Source organism: Herpailurus yagouaroundi, unplaced genomic scaffold, assembly GCF_014898765.1.
Source record: "Herpailurus yagouaroundi ecotype Mexico unplaced genomic scaffold, PumYag 198, whole genome shotgun sequence".
In the NCBI taxonomy this organism is placed as follows: domain Eukaryota; kingdom Metazoa; phylum Chordata; class Mammalia; order Carnivora; family Felidae; genus Herpailurus; species Herpailurus yagouaroundi.
This window is the reverse complement of record NW_024412429.1, coordinates 15615026-15639429: the sequence shown is the minus strand read 5'-3', so window position 1 is coordinate 15639429 and position 24404 is coordinate 15615026. Positions and strand designations below refer to the sequence as shown.

Sequence of the window (24404 nt, the reverse complement as noted above, 5' to 3'; positions counted from 1 at the left end):
CCCAGCACCATTTGTTAAAGAGACTGTCTTTTTCCATTTGATATTCTTCTTTGCTTTGTCAAAGATTAGTTGGCCATACTTTTGTGGGTCAATTCTGGAGTCTCTATTCTATTCCATTGGTCTATGTGTCTGTTTTTGTGCCAATACCATGCTGTCTTGATGATTACAGCTTTGTAGTAGAGGCTAAAGTCTGGGATTGTGATACCTCCTGCTTTGGTCTTCTTCTTCAATATTACTTTGGCTATTCAGGGTCTTTTGTGGTTCCATACACATTTTAGGATTGCTTGTTCCTGCTTTGAGAAGAAAGCTGGTGCAATTTTGATTGGGATTGCATTGAATGTGTAGATTGCTTTGGGTAGTATTGACATTTTAACAATATTTATTCTTCCAGTCCATGAGCATGGAATGTTTTTCCATTTCTTTATATCTTCTTCCATTTCCTTCATAAGCTTTCTATAGTTTTCAGCATGCAGTTCTTTTACATCTTTGGTTAGGTTTATTCCTAGGTATTTTATGCTTCTTGGCGCAATTGTGAATGGGATCAGTTTCTTTATTTGTCTTTCTGTTGCTTCATTATTAGTTATAAGAATGCAACTGATTTCTGTACATTGATTTTTGTATCCTGAGACTTTGCTGAATTCATGTATCAGACTTTCATGTAGCAGACTTTTGATGGAGTCTGTTGGGTTTTCCATGTATAATATCATGTCATCTGCAAAAGGCGAAAGCTTAACTTCATCTTTGCCAATTTTGATGCCTTTGATTTCCTTTTGTGGTCTGATTGCTGATGCTAGAACTTCCAACACTATGGTAAACAACAGCAGTGAGAGTGGACATCCCTGTCGTGTTCCTGATCTCAGGGAGAAAGCTCTCAGTTTTTCCCCATTGAGGATGATACTAGCTGTGAGCTTTTCATATATGGCTTTTATGATGTTTAAGTATCCCGACTTTCTCGAGGGTTTTTATTAAGAAAGGATGCTGAATTTTGCCAAATGCTTTTTCTGCATCGATTGACAGGATCATATGGTTCTTATCTTTTCTTTTATTAATGTGATGTATCACATTGATTGATTTGTGAATGTTGAACCAGCCCTGCATCCCAGGAATGAGTCCCACTTGATCATGGTGAATAATTCTTTTCATATGCTGTTGAATTTGATTTGCTAGTATCTTGTTGAGAATTTTTGCACCCATATTCATCAGGGATATTGGCCTGCAGTTCTCTTTTTTTGCTGGGCCTCTGTCTCCTTTGGGAATCAAAGTAATGCTGGTTTCATAGAATGAGTCTGTAAGTTTTCCTTCCCTTTCTATTTTTTGGAACAGCTTGAGAAGGATAGGTATTTTCTCTGCTTTAAATGTCTGGTAGAATTCCCCAGGGAAGTCTTCTGGTCCTGGACTCTTATTTGTTGGGAGATTTTTTTGATAACTGATTCAATTTCCTCACTGGTTATGGGTCTATTAAAATTTTCTATTTCTTCCTGTTTGAGTTGGAAGTGTGTGGGTGCTTAGGAATTTGTCCATTTCTTCCAGGTTGTCCAGTTTGTTGGCATATAATTTTTCATAGTATTCCCTGATGATTGCTTGTATTTCTGAGGGATTGGTTGTAATAATTCCATTTTCATTCATCATTTTATCTGTTTGGGTCATCTCCCTTTTCTTTTTGAGAAGCCTGGCTAGAGGGTTATCAATTTTGTTTATTTTTTCAAAAAACCAACTCTTGGTTTCATTGATCTTCTCTACTGTTTTTTTTATATTCTATATTATTTATTTCTTCTCTGATCTTTATTATTTCTCTTCTTCTGCTGGGTTTGGGGTGTCTTGCTGTTCTGCTTCTGTTTCCTTTAGGTGTGCTGTTAGATTTTGTATTTGGGATTTTTATTGTTTCTTGAGATAGGCCTGGATTGCAATATATTTTTCTCTTAGGACTGCCTTCGCTGTATCCCAAAGCATTTGAATTGTTGCATTTTCATTTTCATTTTCTTCCATTTATTTTTTAAATTTCTTCTCTAATTGCCTGGTTGACCCATCCATTCTTTAGTAGGATGTTCTTTAACCTCCATGCTTTTGGAAGTTTTCCAGACTCTTTCCTGTGGTTGATTTCAAGTCTCATAGCACTGTGATCTGAAAGTGTGCATGGTATGATCTCAATTCTTTTATACTTATGAAGGGCTGTTTGTGACCAAGTATGTGATCTATCTTGGAGAGTGTTCCATGTGCACTCAAGAAGAAATTACATTCTGTTGCTTTGGGATGCAGAGTTCTAAATATATCTGTGAAGTCCATCTGACCCAATATATCATTTAGGGCCCTTGTTTCTTTATTCTCTGTCTATATGTTCTATCCATTATTGTAAGTGGAATATTAAGGTCTCTTGCAATTACCACATTCTTGTCAATAAGGTTGCTTATGTTTGTGATGAATTGTTTTACATATTTTGGGGGCTTCTGAATTTGATGCATAGATATTTATAATTGTTAGCTCTTCCTGATGGATAGATCCTGTAATTATTATATAATGCCCTTCTTCACCTCTTGTTACAGCCTTTAATTTAAAGTCTAGTTTGTCTGATATAAGTATGGCTACTCCAGCTTTCTTTTGACTTCCAATAGCATGATAGACAGTTCTCCATCCCCTCACTTTCAATCTTAAGGTGTCCTCAGGTCTGAAATGAATCTCTTATAGACAGCAAATAGATGGGTCTTGTTTTTTTTTTTTTTTTTATCCATTCTGATACCCTATGGCTTTTGATTGGAGCATGTAGTCAATTTACATTCAGTGTTATGATTGAAAGATATGTGTTTAGAGTCATTGTGATATCTGTAGTTTTCATGCTTGTAGTGGTGTCTCTGGTCCTTTGTGGTCCTTGTAACGTTTTAGTCACAGAGTGCCCCTTAGGATCTCTTGTAGGGGTGGTTTAGTGATGATGAATTCCTTCAGTTTTTGTTTGTTTGGGAAAACCTTTATCTCTCCTTCTATTCTGAATGACGGACTTTTAGGTAAAGGATTCTTGGCTGCATATTTTTTCTGTTTATCACATTGACGATTTCCTGCCATTCCTTTCTGGCCTGCCAAGTTGCAGTAGATAGGTCTGCTACTACCCTTATGTGTCTACCTTTGTACGTTAAGGCCCATTTATTTTTAGCTGCTTTCAGAATTCTCTCTTTATCCTTGCATTCTGCCAGTTTTACTATGATATGTCATGCAGAAGATCGATTCAAATTATGTCTGAAGGGAGTTCTCTGTGCCTCTTGGATTTCAATGCCTGTTTCCTTCCCCAGATCAGAGAAGTTCTCAGCTATGATTTGTTCAAGTACACCTTCAGCCCCTTTCTCTCTCTCTTCTTCTTCTGGAATTCCTATGATACAGATATTGTTTGTTTGATTCCATCACTTAGTTCTCTAATTCTCCCCTCGTACTCCTGGATTTTTTAAATCTTTTTCCCAGCTTCCTTTTTCTCCATAATTTTATCTTCTAATTCACCTATTCTCTCCTCTGTCTCTTCAATCTGTGCAGTGGCCACCTCCATTTATTTTGGACCTCATTTATAGCATTTTTAAATTCATCAGGACTATTTTTTAGTCCCTTGATCTCTGTAGCAATAGATTCTCTGCTGTCCTCTGTGCTTTTTTCAAGCCCGGCGATTAATTTTATGACTATTATTCTAAATTCTTGTTCCATTATGTTGCTGAAATCGGTTTTGATCAATTCGCTAGCTGTCACTACTTCCTGGAATTTCTTTTGAGAAGAATTCTGTTTCATCATTTTGTCTAGTTTTCTGTCCCTTATGCGTTTTAAAAGTTTGTGTGCTCTGCACCTGTGAGCACTGCTGTATTAAAAGAGGGTCATACACTGTCCAGAGCCTGGCCCTTCAGGAGGTGTTTATTCGGAGATTGTTACTTGCTCTCTGTTGTTGTGACTTTGGTTATTTTATTACCCTACTCATAGTGATATTTTTGACCCTCCACCAGGCGTGCTTTGATTAGTTCCTTGGAGTAGCCCCGTAAAGGAAAACAGACAAACAGGAGACAAAAACACGCAAACACATGAATAACACAAACAAACAAATAAACACAAACAAAAAACTAAAGACTAAAAATGAAAAACCCCAAAACACCCACTACAAGTAAAGAGGGTGGAGGCGGTGCTGATGGAAGAGCACATACAAGGAGAGAAATGCATGGAGGGGGGTAGAAAAAATAAACACTGATTTAGGCAGAGAGACTAAAAGGCTTACTCCAGAGAGAGAGAAAGGAAAAAAAAGAAGGAGGTGGGGAAAATGAAACGAAGATAAAGTTACCCAGACAGAGAAACTCTATGGCTGATTATTCCAGACAGAAAGGAGTGTAAAGAAAGAGGTGTAGAACATGTATCAAGACGATGGATTAAATATGTCTGTTTAGAGAGACCAATAACCAGAGTAACCAGCCTAGGGGAGGGAAGAGATAAGGAGGAGAAAGGGGGAGTAGAATATATTTATATATCCAGAGTTGAGCTAGAGTTAATCCAGGCAATGCTGCACCGCTTGTTGGGAGGAGCTATCTGCAGGGTCTCGGCCCATCTGGTGGCTACGCAGTTACCCAGCGCAAGGGGGCGTGGTTTGGCGTAATGTGGACCCACCTCCACTATGGGCGGGGGAGTGATCCCTGAGGCCCCGCCTTGATTGGGGGCGGGAGGATGGTGATCCCTCAGTCTCTTCTCCACGGAGCCCACCCGGGGGACTCAGTTTGAGTCGTCCTCACTCCGCGGGCGCAGACGGGGCGGTTCTTTCTTGCTCCGCCAACTCCCCTGACCCTGCGCTTGGCTAGGATTCAAAGTCCCGCTCCGCGTGTTCTGGCGCTGGGGAAGCGCCTCTCCGTACGGTGATATGTGGTCTCGGCTGGTTTTGTCTGTGCCCCCCACGCTTCAGGGAGGACCGCCTTCTCCTACTGTGGACTGAGCCGCTGCCTTCCCCGGCAGCCCCCCGGGTGGCGGACGCAGGCAGACTTTGTCTTTTCCCACGGCACTCCAGGGAAACGGCCGCTTTTTCCTCCTGCAGACTGAGCCCTCGCCCAGCCACTTGCGCGCAGGGTGGCGGACACAGGCAGGTTCTGTGCTATCACGCAGCCCTCCAGGGAGGGAACCACTTTCTCCAGCTGCGGACTGAGCCCTGACCTATCACAGTACCCAGGGCTGGCGCCCCTCCTCCCCAGGTGTGCGAATAGGGAGCCCGCCCCAGTCCAGAGAAAGCCCCGCAGTTAGAGATCAGATGCCTCTCAGTCTCAATCCGAGGTCTTTCTCCTGTCCAGCTACCGTCCTGCACTTCCCTACCCGCTCTTTCTCTTCCCTTTGTCTCTCTGCAGAAGGGGGTCCCTCCCCTCCGTGCCCAAGGGGCCTTTTTTTTTATCTCCCCCAGTTCGCAGTTACCCACCTATCTTTTTTCCAGCTTCCCCATTCTCTTTCTAGTGGATTCAAGTCTCTTTTCCTCCTAGGCTCAGGGGTTCAAAGTCCTTTGGCTTCTACACGTCTTTGTTTGAGAGACGCGGGAAATATGGATTCCCCCTACTTCTCCGCCCTCTTGGCCAATAAAAATCCTCCTAATCCCTATATTCTTCAGTGACCACCCCATCTCTGTCTCTGCTCACTCTCATCCAGAGTCTCAAAGGAATGGCCTTCTCTCATTTTGATTTCCTCATACTCCATTCACGTTTCTACCACTGGCTTTTGGCTTGTGCTGTACTCTTCGGCTCAAACTCCTTGCTGAGGTTCCTCTTTGTCAACTCTGACTTCATTTCATCAGTCCTTGCTTTATTGGATTTCTCTGCCCCATTTGGCCCTATTAATCCATCTACCTTCTGAAAGCTTTCTACTTTTTTAAAACTTTTTACTTCTCCGTTTCTTTGGTTCTTCCAGAACTGACTGTTCATTCTCACATTTCTTTCTGAGGTATGTTTCCTCTATGAAATTTTTATAGGTTGGAGTAATTGTGTTCTTCTGCTCTTCTCATTCTACATATTCTTTTTTCTAAAAAATGTTTTATTTATTGTTGAGGGACAGACAGAGCGTGAGTGGGGGAAGGGCAGAGAGAGAGGGAGACACAGAATCTGAAGCAGGCTCCCGGCTCTGAGCTTTCAGCATAGAGCCCGACATGGGGCTCAAACCCATGAAGCAAGAGATCATGACCTGAGCCGAAGTCAGATGTTAAACCTACTGAGCCACCCAGGCGCCCCTTATTCTACGCATTCTTAAAAAGGAGTATTGAATATCGAATGGCATCCTTAAATTAGAGTCAAGTTGTAAAAATTGATATCAAGGGTTACATGGTAACAATGACATGAAAATGTGAATTGCTATCTTTCTATACATGTTCAGAGTTGTTCGTCAGTTCATTCGAGTTTCAAATGCCCCAGCTGCTTTATACTTTGTCTCTATTTCCTAAGGCTTCTTAGTGTGTCTAGAATTAGAATGAGCATTGGTCTCTAATGGTTCTGCATTAATTTTGAATCCCTGAAAAAAATGAATAAATCTATTAGAAACCACTTAATTTCATTTTGTCATTTTCTAGATAATATATTCTGGTGTAGGCAGTCCATTTTTTAAGCAAGTTTGCAATAAACAATTTCCCGTCAAGGTTAATATAATAGGCAAACACCTTTTGCTGCAACAGCTGGCAAGAGGTAATGAAAGATTAGCTTACATTATGATTCATTATTTCAAAATGTCAGAATAAAGTGGATCTTCTGCATCCCCCAAGCCTCTTATTCTTTGGAAGAGGGTACGTGTTTTGCTTTTCTAATGTTAATAGATTCACTGTTTTTTATTTTCTCCTGTTTTTTTTTTTCCAGGCCAAATTCAGACAATCGGCACCAGAGTGGCAGAGAGAGATTGGCCAATACTGGTGATAAGGGAAGCATGGCCATGGAGTCTGCCAAGGAGACCCGCTACTGTGCAGTATGCAATGACTATGCCTCAGGCTACCATTATGGAGTATGGTCCTGTGAGGGCTGTAAGGCCTTCTTCAAGAGAAGTATTCAAGGTAATAGTGTGTTAAAAGCGACCTATTCCATTTTTAATCCTAAGGGGGGAAGCCACTGAAGAAGGAAGGCATAAGGGCAGCCATTTGTCGAAGAACACTAATACCTAGTAGGTCCACTAGTATCTCTGGTAGAAAGATAGTGAAAAAAAAGTTCTTAGGAGAAAGAGTTGACAAAGACCAGGACAGTTGTGGCTAATTACGCTTCCTCCATTTGGCAAGATGCAAGCAGTCTTGAGCAACCCTACGGGAAGAGGACTCCAGTAGCTGGGTATTGATATGTTTGTGCCCTGATGAGGGAAGGGCAGGTGGATATTCATGTGTTGTAGGCAACTAAGCTTATAGGATGCGGATGCTGTGTAATGTTAATTGTCTGTACATGATTACCTTTCCACCTTGGCTGTGTCCAGACATGTATTCTGTTCTGATCTTTGCTCCAGACCAATTCTAATTCAACTTGTTCTTCTCTCGCTTTTCTTCCATCTCTTTGTTGTCTCAGTGGATGAAATAACCTTTTGCTAAAATGAGAAGACACAATAGCTGTGACTTGTAATAGGGGGCATATTATCTGTATAAGCAGTTATTAAGTATTTACTTGTTACATTTCATTCACCTGTCTGCTTGATCCTTTTCTTGTATATGGTTTATCAAGTACAGCTTCTCCTTTATACTGCCAGCTACAATTTATTTCTACTCCAAGAGTGTCTATATTATTGTATTTTAGAGTATGCCCTGGGGGGAATACCATTCATTTTTACTACTGAAAATATCTATGCTAAATTTCCTTTGTCTGACAGGAATAGCAATCTGATAGGAGTTTAGGTTAGCTGAATTAACTTTGTCTTGGTCCATTTTATTTTTTATTTATTTATTTATTTATTTAAAAAAAATTTTTTTTTCAACGTTTGTTTATTTTTGGGACAGAGAGAGACAGAGCATGAACGGGGGAGGGGCAGAGAGAGAGGGAGACACAGAATCGGAAACAGGCTCCAGGCTCTGAGCCATCAGCCCAGAGCCTGACGCGGGGCTCGAACTCATGGACCGCGAGATCGTTACCTGGCTGAAGTCGGACGCTTAACCGACTGCGCCACCCAGGCGCCCCATGTCTTGGTCCATTTTAAAAGCAGTTTTTTGACAGTTATTATTTTCAACATCTTTTAGAAATCTTATGTAATACTTGGACTTTTTTTGTTGGATTTCTTAATAAAATTAATGATATTGTCTGATAGTAAATTTTTGTTTATATATATATATTATATATATGTATCCACACAAAGATGTATATAAATAAATACACACACACACATATATACCTATATCTATGTGTTCAAGCAACATAGATTATTTAATTTTACCAACTGATACTATATTCTTAAAAATTTTAATGTTTATTTTTGAGAGAGAGAGAGAGAGAGAGAGAGAAAGAGAGAGAAAGAGAGAGAGGATCAGAAGCAGGCTCCAGGCTCCGTGCTGTCAGCACAGCCCAATGCGGGGCTCGAACTCAAGGACCGCAAAATTGTGACCCGAGCTAAAGTAGGATGCCCAACTGACCTAGCCACCCTGGCGCCCCAGCGATACTATCTTAATTTAGAAAAATGTTATTTCTGTTTTGGTTTTGGTTAGCATAAGCCCATAAAGGTCTTTCGACAGCCATCTTCAATTGTGATATTAATGTCTATTTGCTTTTGTAAATTCTAAACTAGCATTATTTTCATCAAACATTTAATTTGGTGTTGACAAATCATCTGACAGGGGTAGGTTTAGTGAACAGGTTCAACTACAAATTTGGACAAGTCACTTATCTGAAACTGAGTTCTCTCATCTGTAAAAACGATTTAGAGCAGCGTTCAGTAATTTTTTTTTTTTTTTTTTTGTAAAAGGTCAGAGAGTAACTATTTTAGGCTTTGCATATAGACTTTGTTGCAGCTACTCAACTCTGACATTGTGGCCTATAGGGGGCCATAGACAATATATAAATAAATAGGTGTGCACCAATAAAACTTTGTATGCAAAAACAGACCAGAACTGACCAGAAATGACCTGTGAGCCATAATTTGCTGACCCTTGATTTAATGTATGGAAAGGGAATAGATTGTTTCTAAATCTGAAGTTTTGACTATTCATGTTTACTAAAAACTTACTTTGTACCTGTGCTAGTTGTTCTGAGGGAAATCAAATATGTGTAAAACATAATTCATAATCCTACAAGATTTGGAGTTTATTTGGGAAATTTATTTGGGGAGGCAAAGGTACTTGTTTTATGATATGATTAAAGTAAGTCAGTATAGGTAAAGTGCTATTATATGATAAAGATAAGGAAAATAATAGATGAATATAAGAAAAGAAATGTTTTAGTTATAAAAATCAAATTATTAAGATTAAAGATAGAAATGACCTTTCTTCAAGGAATAATAGCAACGTTCTCACAAATTATTTTCTTTTAAAAAAAAATTTTTTTTTTTCAACGTTTATTTATTTTTGGGACAGAGAGAGACAGAACATGAACGGGGGAGGGGCAGAGAGAGAGGGAGACACAGAATCGGAAACAGGCTCCAGGCTCTGAGCCATCAGCCCAGAGCCCGACGCGGGGCTCGAACTCACGGACCACGAGATCGTGACCTGGCTGAAGTCGGACGCTTCACCGACTGCGCCACCCAGGTGCCCCTCTCACAAATTATTTTCATCCTTTTGTTCCGCTTTGAAGAGTGAACTATATAACTTCACATCAAACTTAGAATTGTCTCTAAGCATTAAGGCATCAGAACAAAAAACACAGAAAAGAGGAAGATACACTTGTAAAAAAGTAGTGAAGGAAATGTAAGCTAATAAAAATAAATGTTTTATTGGTATGGCTTTATCTTAAGTTCAAATATTAAAAAAAAAATTCTGCTTGCTTTTTGATGGTTAAAATACATGTCTCATTTCCATCTTGTATACACAGACTAAATAGTAGGATTTCATTGTAATATAAATTATACTATATAAAATTGTACTATGTATAAATTGTATAAAGTACAATTTCTACCTGGCTTCAAAAACTTCATGGTATGAAATCACTTAAATAAGGTCTATTAAGTGAGATGAATATTGAATCCACTTCAGTATTCTGGAAGAAGCATAGATTTGAAGCAGAGATATTCACTTTTAGAGATAGGGAGGACCTTAAAATGATTACATTTATTTATTCATTTATTTGTTGATTACCTTTACTAAGCACAACACTGTACAGGGCCCTGGAGACACAATTATAGGAAAGACATGGCCCTTGTTCTCATAGACCTTAAAAAGTAATGGGAGTGTTGGACAAATAAATTGGCAACCAAATTACAGCGTGAAAAGCGCCAAGATGAGGGTGAGTGCAGGGTGTTACAAGAGTCGAAACTTGTCTCGGTGCTGGTGGGTGTGAGTCAGGCTCTGAGGATGTTTCTTGATTTAAAATTAAGTCTGGAGGATGAGGCAAGTGAGCAAAATGAAGAAAGATGGGATGGGTGTTCACTTACAGGAATGAGCATAGGAGCAAAGACCAGGAGGTGAAATGGAGTTTGGGGAGTTCTGTGAATAGTTATTAATAAAATTGACCCTTAGATTAAACAAAGACGTTCTTGAGCCATGTATATATTCTTAGGTTATGTAGAAACCAAGTAGTTTATTTCCTTTTTACTTGAGTAGCATTTCTACGTATTTGATGTGTTTGTTCATATAAGAGAGAATACAAGAGCACGTTTAGTGATTTCTTGTCCCATTTTCTCATGATAGTCTTGATAACTTGCAACTAAAAAGTTTTACTGAACTCCTTTGGCTCTTTATAAGTCACACTGCCCCTCAAACCTATTTAAGGACAGTGAAGGGTCTGACATGCAGGTAGAAACTTCTGAAGATGCGGCAGCTGTCCCTGTTTTTCTTGTTACTTAAGAAAAGAGCTAGAAATGAGTATCCATCAGATTGCTCTAGTGCTCTAAGTGTTTTCGTTGAAGAGGTAAAGTGTTTGATTTGAAAGCATACAAATTTTCATCCACTACTTAGTGTATAAACTTGATTACTCAAGAAATTGAGTAATGGCCTTCAGTTAAACATACTGTTTGTTTTTTTTTTAAAGAAAAGTCAAAGACACTATTTAAGGAAGGGGTAAATGGAATATTATATGGAACTTGTTAATCATTGCAGGTGGAGAATCAGTGTTTCTTAAGATGTATTGTAAGCAGAGACTTTGGATGAGTTATATAAGCAGATGTGATGATTGGTTCAACAGCCAGGTACTACTTTTGAGTATTGTTTTGAGGAAAAAGGACTCCCCTGAACTCACTTCTTCCCTGACACTATAATTTCAAATGGTCATGAGGTACAGTGGAATCCCAAGTCTATCTGTACACCATTAGCTATGCTACCACTTCATGTTATCTCACTAATATGTATATAGAAGATGGTGACCATTAGATCAAACAGACATGGTCCAGGCAGGTGTTGGATTAAAGGTGAGGTAAGATCCTAAGGACATCAGGGTGATACCAGGGTGGAGTCTGGTTATGGTTCAAGACAGTGGGGTCTTGGGTCCAACAAGGATAACTGAGAAGCTTTATCTATCAGGCCTTAGAAAGCACTGGTGGGGGCGGGGGGGGGGGGGGGGGTTAGGAGGGGGTGGTGAGACATTCCAGCACCCTGGATAGCTCCTCCAACAGCAGCTGAGGATAAGCAGAGACTTTCTGAAGACCTTCAGTCCACTTAGTTGGGTCCATTCACTTTGTAGAGCTGTATTAAAAGAGAACTTAGTTCTTTCATGCCTAGGAACTCACCCTTGTTCACCCACGCTGTATTAGTTTTTATGTTTAGTTTCCTATTTCTGGCTACCTTCCGGCTTGACATATGTACCCATGCCTGGGAAAAGTCCAGAGGATGGGGGATAAGTGGAGGCTGCTCTCTCATTATGTAACTATTTTCTCTCTGGAATCCTTTCAGAGATATGGCTCAAAATTGAGGTCTGGCAGTATATGCACACAAAAATACTAAATCTTTGATCTTCATATTTCACACTTGCCCCTCTACCATCTAGTCTCCATGGAACAGCAGGTGAATGTGGTCTTAAAACTCACTGCTCTCGAAGTCCAGATTCCCTTCTATGGCTTAAAATACTCTTCACTCCCTTAGTCCTGCTTATTTCTCCCCCCCATTCACTGCAATCCAGCCACAGTGGCCTTCTTTCTCTTCCTCCAGCACACCAACCGTGTTCCTTCCTCAGGACCTCAGCATGTTTTCTCCTTTGCGTGCAACATCTGGATCTTTACTCTGCTGCTTTCTTGTCATTTGGATCTCTGCCCAAGATCGCTTTCTCAGAGAAATCTTCCCTGATTACCTTAGCCAAAGTAACCCTACAAATGTTTGCCCCTAGTTTTTTTTTTTTTTTTTAATGTTTACTCCATTACCCTTATTTTTACTTTAAGGGCCTTAAACCCTTAATGAAGTTCTTTTATTTATTCATTTGGTTGATGATTGTCTGTACCAGGTGCTGCTTCCCCATGTTCCCACCCAAACTTGAATGTAAGTAAGCTCAGTGAAAGCTGGTTTCAGATCTGGTCTGCCCTGTGAGTTACTGTTGTACCAGTGCCTCTGGTAGTGTTGGGCACATCTCTGTTAAATAGACTATGACAAGGGGCACCTGGATGGCTCGGTCAGTTGGGCGTCTGACTTCAGCTCAGGTCATGATCTCACTGCTTATGAGTTCGAGCCCCACAATGGGCTCTGTGCTGACAGCTCAGAGCCTGGAGCCCACTTTGGATTCTGTGTTTCCCTCTGTCTCTCTCTGCCCCTCCCTAGCTCATGCTCTGTCTCTCTCCTTCAAAAATAAATAAACATTTTAAAAAATAAAAAAAATAGACTGTGACAAGAGGTCAAAAGAATGGTAGAGAAAGACTGCTATAGGACGTCAGAGAAGGAGGAAATTTCATTCGGTAAGGCCAGTAAGAGAAGCATTAATGCAAATGGTGTATTCAATATGTGTCTAAAAAGAAATGAAGGATTTTCATAGACAACAAGAAGTCTGGAAAATAATTCCAGAAATGTGAAGTAGCATAAGCCAAGAAAAGCTCAGTGGAAACTGAGTAAATAAGTCTTGAGAGAACAGGGGCTTACTGTTCTCTTTCTACCTCTTTTTTTTTTTCTCTTCAGCCTTTTAAAAAATGTTTGTTTGTTTGTTTATTTGTTTGTTTGGAGAGGGAGACAGAACAGTGGGAAGGGGCAGAGGGTTGGGGGAGAGAGAATCCCAAGCAGGCTTTGCATTGTCAGCAGAGAGCCCCGCGTGGGGCTCCGTCCCACAAACCTGTGAGATGTGACCTGAGCCAAAACCAAGAGTCAAATGCTCAACCGACTGAGCCACCCAGGCATCCCTCCTTTACAGCTTTTTGGAAGTAGGCACTCCCCAGCATCTGTAATCTGTTTTCCTTTCATTTTCCCATCCTTTTTTTCCTCCACCCAGTTTCCTAGGTGGTCTCAGGCATATCTGCTATGGGTTTAGTCGTGCTTCCCCAAAAGCCATGTTGAAGTTCTAGCCCCCAGTGCCTGAGGATGTGACGTTATTAGGAAATAAGGTCTTTGCAGATATAATTAGTTGAAGTCATATTGGCCCTTAATTGAATAGGACTAGTGTCCTTATAAGAAGAGGGACGTTTGGATACAGAGACAGGGAGGAGGATGCCATGAGCCGATGGAGAGAGAGATTGGAGTGATGTGTCTACATGCCAAAGAACACCAAAGATTGCTGGCAAAAGCCAGACGTACGAAGAGGCAAGGCAGTGGTGTTCTCCACAGCCTTCAGAGAGTGTGTGCAGTGGAATCCCAAGTCTATCTGTACACCATTAGGTATGGTACCACTTCATGTTATCTTGCTAACAACTTGACTTCAGATTTTTAGCCTCCAGAACTGCGGGACAATACTTCATGTTGTTTTAAGTTAGTCACTTGTGTTTTGTTACGGAAGCCCTAGGGAAACAATATTTAAGCCCCTAAGTGCCACAACTATGCAAATATCTCCCACAGCTAGCTCCTGCCTCCACCTTGCTTCATGTAGCGACTCCTCAAGTGTCATCACTGGACATCAGCCACTCCTCCCCAGGACTGCTGTTTGTGTCTGTTTCCCGATTGTACCCGCAGGTACCCGTGCTTCAGCCCTTGCAGTCAGTCTCTTCGCCTGCTCGCTGTGCGGCACCGCCCCTGAGGTTTCCCAGCAGAACTGTTGTGTAGTCTGTTGAGACCATGTCTCTCATTCCCCCTCACTTCATCCAATTCCCGCTAACTTTCTCCAGGATCACTGCAGTCATTTGAGTTTTCCTTTTGCCTTCTCCTTCACCTAAACCATTGGGTTCATTTGTTTTTCCTTCTTCCAAGCCATTGTGCACACTGCCCTTCTACTAATGTTCTTAGAGCAAATCACTAATCATGTCAATACCTTGTATATAAAGAATGCTTTAATGACTTTCCTGGCCCATGGAATAATCCTTAGGCAACCACTCAAGAATTTCCAAATCACTGTTTCTACTTTTGACTTGTTGTTACTCAAATATGAGCGTTCCATTTCTTTGCGGGGAATTTCTTTCCAAACTTAACAGTAAACTTTCTATTCTAGTCAAAAGTTACTGTGATCAAACCTTTTCTGCTGTTAATGCAGAAGTTCTCCCCTGTGGTCTTCTGTGTTACCTTGTTCCCATTGCCTGGGACTGTGTGAGTATTTGTGTAGATGTGTCTTTCTGTTACGGAATGTGAGCATCTCACAGGTAAGGCCCAGATCAAGGCTTAATCTTTATTACTATTACTATTATTATTATTATTATTATTTTAGCATGTGCACAAGAGAAAGATCTTACGAAGGCTCCATGCTTAGTATGGAGCCCAACATGGGGCTCATCCCATGACCCTGGGATTGTGACCTGAGATGAAATCAAGAGTCAGAATCTCAACCAACTGAGCCACCCAGGCTCCCCAAGTCTTTGTTTTATAGGAGCCATTCAGTGAATAAACAAAAGTGTGAAAGGAGGTTAGAATCAGTGTGTGGGCTTTAGGTAACACAAAACCATTGCATTTTTTTTCTATAATAAGAAAGCTAGGACAAAACACACTTTAATTAGGATTAACCTGCCAGAGGCATATAGGAGAGACCACAGAGGGAGAAAGTAGAAACATGATGACTACATTGGCTGGTATTCCAATAGCTTAGAAAGGCTAAAAATCTTGTCTTTTGGGAATTTGTGAAATGGGGCAAAAAAGAAGTAGACTGAAAGGTGTTATAATGAAAGAATCTACATTGCTTTAAGATGATTCAGCATGGGATGTCTGGGAGAGGAGGGGGTTAAAAAGTATCAGACACAGAGGAAGAATAATGGTGTCACCACCTGAGCTGAGAAGAGCAAGAGAAAGGCCAATTAGAGAGGGGTTGGGGTGAGTTCAATTCCAGACGTACTGAATTTGACATGATAGCTGGGTGTCCAGGCAGAATTACCCAGCAGATGCAGAAAGTGAATCAGCACTCTGCAGATGATCCAGGGGTGGGGATTTGAATCAATTTCCTCAATTAATTTTAAAGAAACTTAGTGAAAAGAATGGTTTAACTGCTTCCTGAGGGCTGCCCATTTTTAATAATGGAGAAGTAACTCCAGAAACTTCCTCTTGATTCTCATAATAATGTATTATGAGTTCCCTGCATCTTACCAAAACCTTGCAAGAAACACTCTTATTATTAAAAGTGTATGTTTGAGGCCCTTCTAAAGAGGAAAATCACAAATTAGCCCAAGAGGGCCAAATGCTGCTCTCCAGGAGCTTACAATTTAGAAAAGAACATGCTGGCTCCATCACATTAAGCTGTGCAAATAGTAGACGGCAGGAACAAATATAAGCATTTTTATGATTTTCAAATAAAAAGCAGGTTTTTCCCCCCAAATTATTTATACTGTGGGAGTCCACAGACATCCTTTCTAACCCAGAGCTTGCCTAATCCTTCCATTATTTCCACTTCTCATTTTTACTCTCCATGTTGTAGTCACGTGAGGGTGAAGGGCAGAAGAATTTCACCGTGTACACGTACGAGTATTATGTAATTTTCAAATGAAAGCATTTTAATGAAACTTTATGAAAGAAAGGCCTGACCCCCAGGTATTGGTAAATTTGCTAGATGTTTGGCTCCCGGTTCTCATCAGACGAAAAGAAAGGCCCCGCCCCGAGGTTCAAACCCCAGAACTTCTTTCCATGTAAGAATGTCATTCTCATTACCACTTTTAGGTACTTGCTAGTCTTGATTGCCATCGTATGAAATTAGATGTGTGTTCTCACCCGCACGCATGCATTGGAGGAAGGGCTCAGAAGAGCAAAATCATAGTCTTTTTTACCTGTGAAATGATAGCGGCTCGTACTTTTTTTCCCTTTGGCCAAGTAATCTTTACCTTGGAGATAATTAAGACAAAAAGCATTTGACAAATACAATCAGTATAGAGCCCCTATTTCTTGGCAGCTCTTGTGGACACAGCTGAAGCTTTCAGAGGTCTTTAAAAACCATGGCAACAAATGCCTTTGAAGGGTAAGCAAAGGTTCCAAATGTTTTTAATCGCTGGTGTTTTTTATGTTACCGCTTCAAGCGTTCCTCTTCATTTTTTGTTCATCTGATTGAAATTAAATTTCCAATTTCCCTACTAAGTGGTTCTGTCCTGGTGATGGCATCGACGATTTCCATTAAAGTGGTAGACTTTGTGCCCGTATATAGTGGTTAAGCATATCAACAATGCCAGTAGAAAGCCTTACTTATGAGTGGCAATAATTTCACGCAAAATTATACATAGCCTTTAATTGGCACATTTTCAGAGGGCATCAACTACCCCTCAAAATTATGTGCTCATATTGTTCTTATAAAACCTACCAATGGTGGCCCATGGCCCAATCCTGCCCGAATTTCTTTCCTTCATAGAAAGCTGCTGTCAATACCTTTAAAATGCTCTATCCTTTTAAAGAGCATGGCCTGTTTTCCTGATGCTCAGAGAAAAGTATACTTTGAGTGTAGGCTGCTCATTTCTGAACAATATATTCTACTTTACTATTTCAGGTCTGTATATACAGGTTATACTATAGCCTGCCTTTTGACGGAAAAATAACATTCAAGAAGAATCTATTTCATGAATCTATCATTTACTTGGTAAAACTTTTTCTTGCTGTTATGTTAATTCTCTGCTCATGTGCAAATTATGGAGCAGATTTGATATTTTTGAAGGGAAGAACTGCTTTCCTTGAGAGAGAATAGAGTGGGGAAAATATACCTCTTATTTCTCCCCACATTTTCATCTTCCTTTCGCTGGTAGAAAGAGATTTCATGTCTTCAGTTGCTAAGAAATAAAGGATCAAAGAAGAAAACAATTTAATTGTCGGGGAGCCTGGGTGGCTCACTCGGTTAAGCGGCTGACTTCAGCTCAGGTCATTATCTCTTGGTTCACCAGTTCGAGCCCCGCATTAGGCTCTGTGCTGACAGGTCAGAGCCTGGAGCCTGCTTCCGATTCTGCGTTTCCATCTCTGTCTCTGCCCCTCCATGCTCACACTCTGTCTCTCTCTCTTTATCAAAAATAAATTAAAAAATTTTAAAAAGAGGAAAATAATTCAATTGTTATTAACTATTAACTATAATGTCTCTCTACAATAGGTAGTATTCTGTTTTCTTTGACAAAGAGTATACAGATTTAAAATTTTATCCAAATGAGCATCATTTTTATCTGATTCATTTGGCAGTTTCAGAATCATGTGTCATGTATTAGGAAATATGGAGTGAATGGGTGGCTAGATTACATTTATAAATATGAATTTTTTGGTAATTGAAATCTAAACACAATGCCCTGGAAGAATGGCTACACCACTTTAGTGTATCTCATTAAGTGCACAATATTTTCCTTATACACCAGAGAAAATAAATTACGGTTTGTAAGATAATAGAAATTCATGATTGTTTTGTTCCTTTGACATGTTCAAGTTACTAATAAGGGGATTCACTTGAAAATTATGTAAAAGTGCATTTGCCACTTCTATTAACCAGGGCCATGGTGGTACCTTATTGTCACCATAACAATGGTCTTCTCTTTTATTTTTATTTTTTTTTTAAGTTTGTATTTATTTATTTTGAGAGTATGTGTGCTTATGAGCTAGGGAGGGAGAGAGCCTGACGCAGGACTTGACCTCATGAACCGGCAGATCATGACTTGAGCTGAAATCAGGAGTCAGACGATGAACCTGTTGAGCCCCCAGGTGCCTCGTTTTGTTTTGTTTTGGTTTTGATTGCTAAGATGCCGGTCACTCCAAGTACGCCTTCCCACTGCAGAGCGGCCCTGTCTACCCTCTACCTCGTGCACCATCCCTTGCACTGGCTTCTGTGTTTATTTATTTATTTATATATTTTTTCTGTGTTTAGTAAGTTAATTTGCAATATGGCTTCACCAGACCCTCGTGGGATTTGTGTGTCTTCACCTGTGGTTTCTGGCACATGTCATTCTCTTCCCTTTTCACCGCCTGACCTTCTAAGGACTGTGGTCTCTCTTTTACTTAGTCCTTGTTTTTCCTTCCCCTACTCTTCCCAGCACACGTGTATGCACCCACAGACCTCCCTGCTCACGTTCCTCACAAGTGCAAAAACATTTAAGCCAGAGACCCTGAAATCCTTGGAAGGATTCAGCTTGTACACAAAGGGAAAGGTTGTGAAATGTATATTACGCCACAGAAGAGCTCAACTCTGCACTGCCAGAGACGTCTCAAAATAGGATACAGGGACAGAAGAGTATTTCGGAACATAATGCTATGAGTTGAGAGGAGGGAGCAGACACTGCTCTGGAGCAAACTCGAAGACGTTGTGGAGGAGATGGTGCTTGAAGTGGTATCTGTCCCAGGGCACCTGAGTGGCTCAGTCGGTTAAGCCACCGACTTCAGCTCGGGTCATAATCTTACAGTTCACGAGTTTGAGCCCCGCGTCGGGCTCTGTGCTGACAGCTCAGAGCCTGGAACCTTCTTCCGATTCTGTGTGTGTCTCTCTCTCTGCCCCTCCCCCACTTGTGCACGCGCGCACGCTCTCTTTCTCTCTCAAAAATAAATAAAAACATTTAAAAGTAAATAAATAAATAAATAAAAAGAAGAAAGTGGTATCAGTCCTGAGGACCAGGTTGTGGTAAGCGTGCCGTGATTTGCTGTGATCGGATCCTCCCTTTTGTACCTTCAATGCTGTAGAGTGTTATGTAGTGTTTTAGAAGAGCATGGGTGTTTTGCTATTTGTAACCTATTAAAAATGTTTTTTTTTAAAGGTTTGTTTATTTTTGAGAGAGAGACAGAGTGTGATCAGGAGAGGGACAGAGAGAGAGATACACACAGAATCTGAAGCAGGCTCCAGGCTCCCAGCTGTGAGCACAAAGCCTGACGTGAGGCTCAAACCCACGAACCGTGAGATAAGAACCTGAGCTGAAGTAGGACGCTCAGCCAACTGAGCCATCCAGGCGTCCCACTATGTGTAATATATTTAAAAAACATAATTCCACGTGTATATCTGCATCCCTATTATTAGCAGTGCAGTGTCTAGAAGTTGATAATACTTTACTCATTTCCAGCATGTGAGTAATGTTTTATTTCAGCTTATTTTTGAAGTTTGACATGAGTGATGTTAATAAATATCTAAAGATGTTCCTCTGTAGTAATAATAACGCAGCTGTTCTGGAGATAAATACAGTTGATATTTGATGGGGAAGAAAACAGTTTTTCCCAAGCTAAGATGTATTTAGGATGCTCAACATAGACTTCATAATTGTTTTTTAAGTTTATTTATTTTGAGAGAGAGAGAGAGAGAGAGAGAGAGAGAGGATGAGTGGGGGAGGGGCAGAGAGAGAGAGAGAGAGAGAGAGAGGGAGAGAAAGAGAATCTTAAGCAGGCTCCAGGCTCAGTGTGGAGCCCGACGCAGGGCTTGATCCCACGACTCTGGGGCCGTGACCTGAGCTGAAATCAATAGTCAGATGTTCAACCAGCTGAGCCACTCAGGTGCCCCTGACTTCATAATTTTTATGTTTGCAACTTTCTTAATATTTTTCGTGGTTTTAGCTTTATGAGATATCTATGCAAATGGCCAGAGACTTTTGCCTTCAAGAATTGACATAAACGTTCCCATAATGTGAACCATTAGTAGGTGATAAACTTAGATACATCCTTCAATTTTTAAAAGCATGGCAGTAAACCTGATCTTGGAGAAGGAAGAAATGGTTTGGTTAGTTTTTATCAATTGTGTATAGGATGTTTGAAAGACTTAATTTCCCCTCCTTCCATCCTTTCTACAGTAATTTATCTTAGCAGTTGGTGTGAACGCATGAGATGACAGAAGTATATGAACCTAGATCCCCAAAATGGGCTTTTTTCCATTCTGCTGCCTGTTCTGCCAGTGTTCCTCCCTGAAGTTTTGTAAATCCAGGGGAAGGACAGGAGGAGCAAAGTGCATGCTGGCTTGGGTTTGGGGCTGAGGGACCCTCCTCCTTTTTTCTTGCTCTTTTTCTCACATCTACTTACTGAACCAATTAAGACCATCAGAGTCACAATACCTGAGTTTGAATCCACTTTTCCTAAAGATACAAGTACTGTTAAAAGTCTTACGGACCATTCTTTGCTCATAAAATACTTCTTAGGTGGCCACTTTTTCTGAATACAAGACAGGAGAAAGAGCTTGAGTGAAAGGTTTCTTGTAAACACTTTTTTTTGTGTGTGAATGCATACACATGTATACACACATAGGTACATACATAAATATGCATATTCACATATATAGAGAGAGAGAGAGGGAAAGAAGTATGTACAAACTTTGGAGATATGTACTATAAAGTATTAACTGTGACTCTCTGAGTGATAGGATTATAGCTAAATTTTATTTATTTTTTTGCTTATCTACTATTTTTTTCTACAATAAGCCTCTTTACTTAATAAAAATATTATGTTAAAAATCCATGCTGCGGGGCGCCTGGGTGGCTCAGGCGGTTGAGCGTCTGACTTTGGCTCAGGTCATAATCTTGTGGTTCGTGAGTTCGAGCCCCACGTCGGGCTCTGTGCTGACATCTCAGAGCCTGGAGCCCACTTCGGATTCTGTGCCTCCCTCTCTCTCTGCCCCAACCCACTTGCATTCTGTCTCTGTCTCTCTCAAAAATAAACTTTAGAAAAAAAATCCATGTTGCAACTGATGAACTGATTTCCTTAGTAGAGAAAGATCGTTATGTATCCTACAAGTCTTCATACTTTATTTTCAATATGTCTTTATTCTTTGTTTGCAAGAGAACAAGTTTGCACTGAAGTGCAGCTTTCATTTTATCATTCATGACCCCAAGTGAAATTGCATCAGGTGAACATTAGGTAGCCGAGGTCAACAAAATATCATTTCTTCTGGATTGTTGAGAAGCTATGACAAAGGAAGAGAAAGAAAGGACTTGTGTCCATGATAACAACAGGGATCTAGGTCTTTGCAGCAGCTGGCCTGACCAGCAAGGATGAAATATTGGAGTCATGCAGCCAAACAGTGACTGTGTCCTCTAACCATACATCCTGGAGAGCAGGACCCAGCCTCCGGGCGGGGCTGGGTGTTATCACTTGTTGATTGCAGTTGCACAGTAACAGAAAAACCTTCCTGAAATGAGGAATGGCCATTGCAAGAGCCCAGGGGTAGGGGCTCTTAACTTCCTTTTCATATTTCTCAAGTCCTACTACCTTCGAAAGGCTTCCTTGTATTTCCAAAGGATGTCCTCAAAGTCTTAAAATGTAGTCATTCAAGAGAATTAGGATTAGTAAGAGTTTTTCCCCCTTTGATTTGAATATGGCAGTACAGCCATTGAAATTCATCAAGTTTTGAGTTGGAATGTGGCTTTTATCCCTTGGTGTCTTAGCTTTGTGTTTAAGGCACTAGACTATGTATGCATTAGAAGAGCACTGCCAAGGCCTTTCAAGAACAAGGAACACTTTGAAAGGGGATAAAATTTGAAGACTTGCACACGACAGTGGTTATACTGTTCCTCAGCGTTCCCTAATTGAGAAAAGGCATTTTGACAAACTTTCACACAAGGAGTGGGGCTTTCCAATGCATTTGCATCGTCTGTTTGCCATAAAGCCCACACACATTTGAATGGACGACATATGTTAAATCAGTCTGGGGACAGCGCTTGCTCCTTACCTTAATAGTCTGCCCTTTGCCGTTAACTCCATGCCAGTGGCATGGGGAACAACTGATGAAATGAACCCTAGCAATTCATTCTGCTCCCACTTCTTCATTTAGAAATTTTGTATATTTTTTATTCTGAAAGTAGTTGGATTAAAAAAAAGTCACCTGGGGGAGCCTGGCTGGCTCAGTCGGTTAAACATCCGACTTCGGCTCAGGTCACGATCTCGCGGTTTTTGAGTTCGAGCCCCACGTCCGGCTCTGTGCTCAGAGCTCAGAGTCTGGAGCCTGCTTTGGATTCTGTGTCTCCCTCTCTTTCTGCCCCTTCCCTGCTCATGCTCTGTCTGTCTCTGTCTCAAAAAGAAATAAACATTAAAAAAAAATTAAAAAAAAAAAAAAGAAAGTCACCTTGAAGTAGCTGGAAAAATTGAAAGCAAAGCAATTTGCTTTCAAAGCCCGTTATCTTTGCCTGCGGTGGACTAATCACTGTAATGATTCTGTTTTGTTTCTTTGTTACAAAAAAAAAAAATAATAACTCTATACCTTTAAGGAGACTTTGCGATAGAAAACTCCCCAGTGACAAGGAGCTGACCCTCTGTGTTTTGGGATAAACTATCTGAAGTCCCAGGGAGTTCTGAGCTTTGCATCCGCTCCTGGCTACCCCAGTTCAGGGTCAGTAGTGCAAATGTAGAGGGTCTTCTCTGCACTAATGTGCCCCGAGGAGAAGCTGTTTCTTTTTGCCTTGGGGCAGAGAGAATATTTTGTTGCCTTAACTCTGAGAAATATCCAGAGTGTCTTAGTGATTTTCTTTTTTAGAGATATTAAATTTTCTCACTTGACTCTCATAATGCTGGAGCTTCTTTATCCAAACTAAGTTTAGTTTTTGAGGCCATTCTCTTTTAAAGCTCTTCATTTTCACCTCCTTGAGAAGGCAGCTCTTTTAAAATACTCCTGCTGCTATTAGATTAGCCCCCTTTTCTCTTGCATAGTCTGCTGGTGCATGGTGAAAGCTGTCAGAGCCAAGGAACCAATGACATAGGCAAGGTGAGAGGTAAAGAAAGTTGGATGTGACTGGGAGCAGTAGAGGAGTGTGGGATGTGCAGCCTGGCAGCTGATGGGGGTTCTGCTTCTGGAGGGGGGACTGCTGTGCTGGAGGAGAGGCAGCAGCCGATTCGGAAGTAGACCTGGAAGTAGATCACAACAGACTGGATTCTGAGGGAGAGGAGGGGGATAATACTGAGATGGTGGGTTGAGGATGCTTGAATTAAAAAAATTTTTTTTCAATGTTTATTTATTTTGAGAGAGAGAAAGACAGAGTGCGAGCGGGCAGAAAGAGGGGAAGACACAGAATTGGAGGCAGGCTCCAGGCTCTGAGCGGCCAGCACAGAGCCTGATGCGGGGCTCGAACTCACAGACCGCCAGATCATGCTCTGAGCCGAAGTCGGCCGCTTACCCAACTGAGCCACCCAGGTGCCCCTTGAGGGTTTTTGTTTTTTTTTTTAATGATGCATTTTGATGACTGAGCAATAAGCCTGGGAGTTGAATTTGAGATGGGTCCTGGCCCTCCACCCTGCTTCTTGACCCATTCCTGTTTGTTTTTAGTATCCTATCTGTGAATTGACATATTACTTTCAATTGATTCACTCCCCGCCCCCCAAGGAGTTTAGCTCTGTATTTTAAGTAGAAACAAGATCACTCACACCTGGCCTGTGTCCCATTTAGGACCGCCCTTTTGCTTAAAGCTATAACTGAATTAGGGATTGCTGTGATTTATGGTTCGTGGTATGCCGTCGTTTAAGTACTTAATAGTATATTTAAAGTGAAAGGAATGGAAATTAAAGACCGAGTCATTTACCAAGAAATAACGGGTGAGATTGATTTATTTCTGCAAGACTTAGTGGAGATTTGTTCCTTTCTTCAAAATCGGCTTTGTTTCCATTGCCAATTAAGTGGAGTGAACTGTTATAAAAAGGTGAGTGAGTCAGGCTGTGGGAGCATTCTTCCAAGAAAATCTTACAGGAGCAGTCACTGTCGGGCTGTTTTGTACCTGGTGATATGGCAGTAAATTCAGAAGGGGTCAGAAAAATAGGGCTTGCTCTTCATTAAGTCTTACTTTTTCCTTCTTTCACCTATGTTTTTCGACTTTCATGACATACAAAATAGCATGGCTGTTTTATTTTATTTTATTTTATTTTATTTTATTTTATTTTATTTTATTTTATTTTA

At 40.7% G+C, this 24404-nt stretch overlaps 1 protein-coding gene across 5 annotated transcripts in view; it reads left to right on the top strand.

Annotated features, from left to right (window-relative positions):
• ESR1 (estrogen receptor 1) overlaps positions 1-24404 on the top strand; it is a 393295-nt gene that overhangs the window by 145872 nt on the left and 223019 nt on the right. For all 5 annotated transcript variants that reach the window (XM_040448869.1, XM_040448867.1, XM_040448866.1 and 2 more), the window contains one exon: positions 6822-7012. In XM_040448869.1, coding sequence (XP_040304803.1) covers positions 6822-7012 — 191 coding nt within the window. The remainder of the gene's footprint in view (positions 1-6821; positions 7013-24404) is intronic.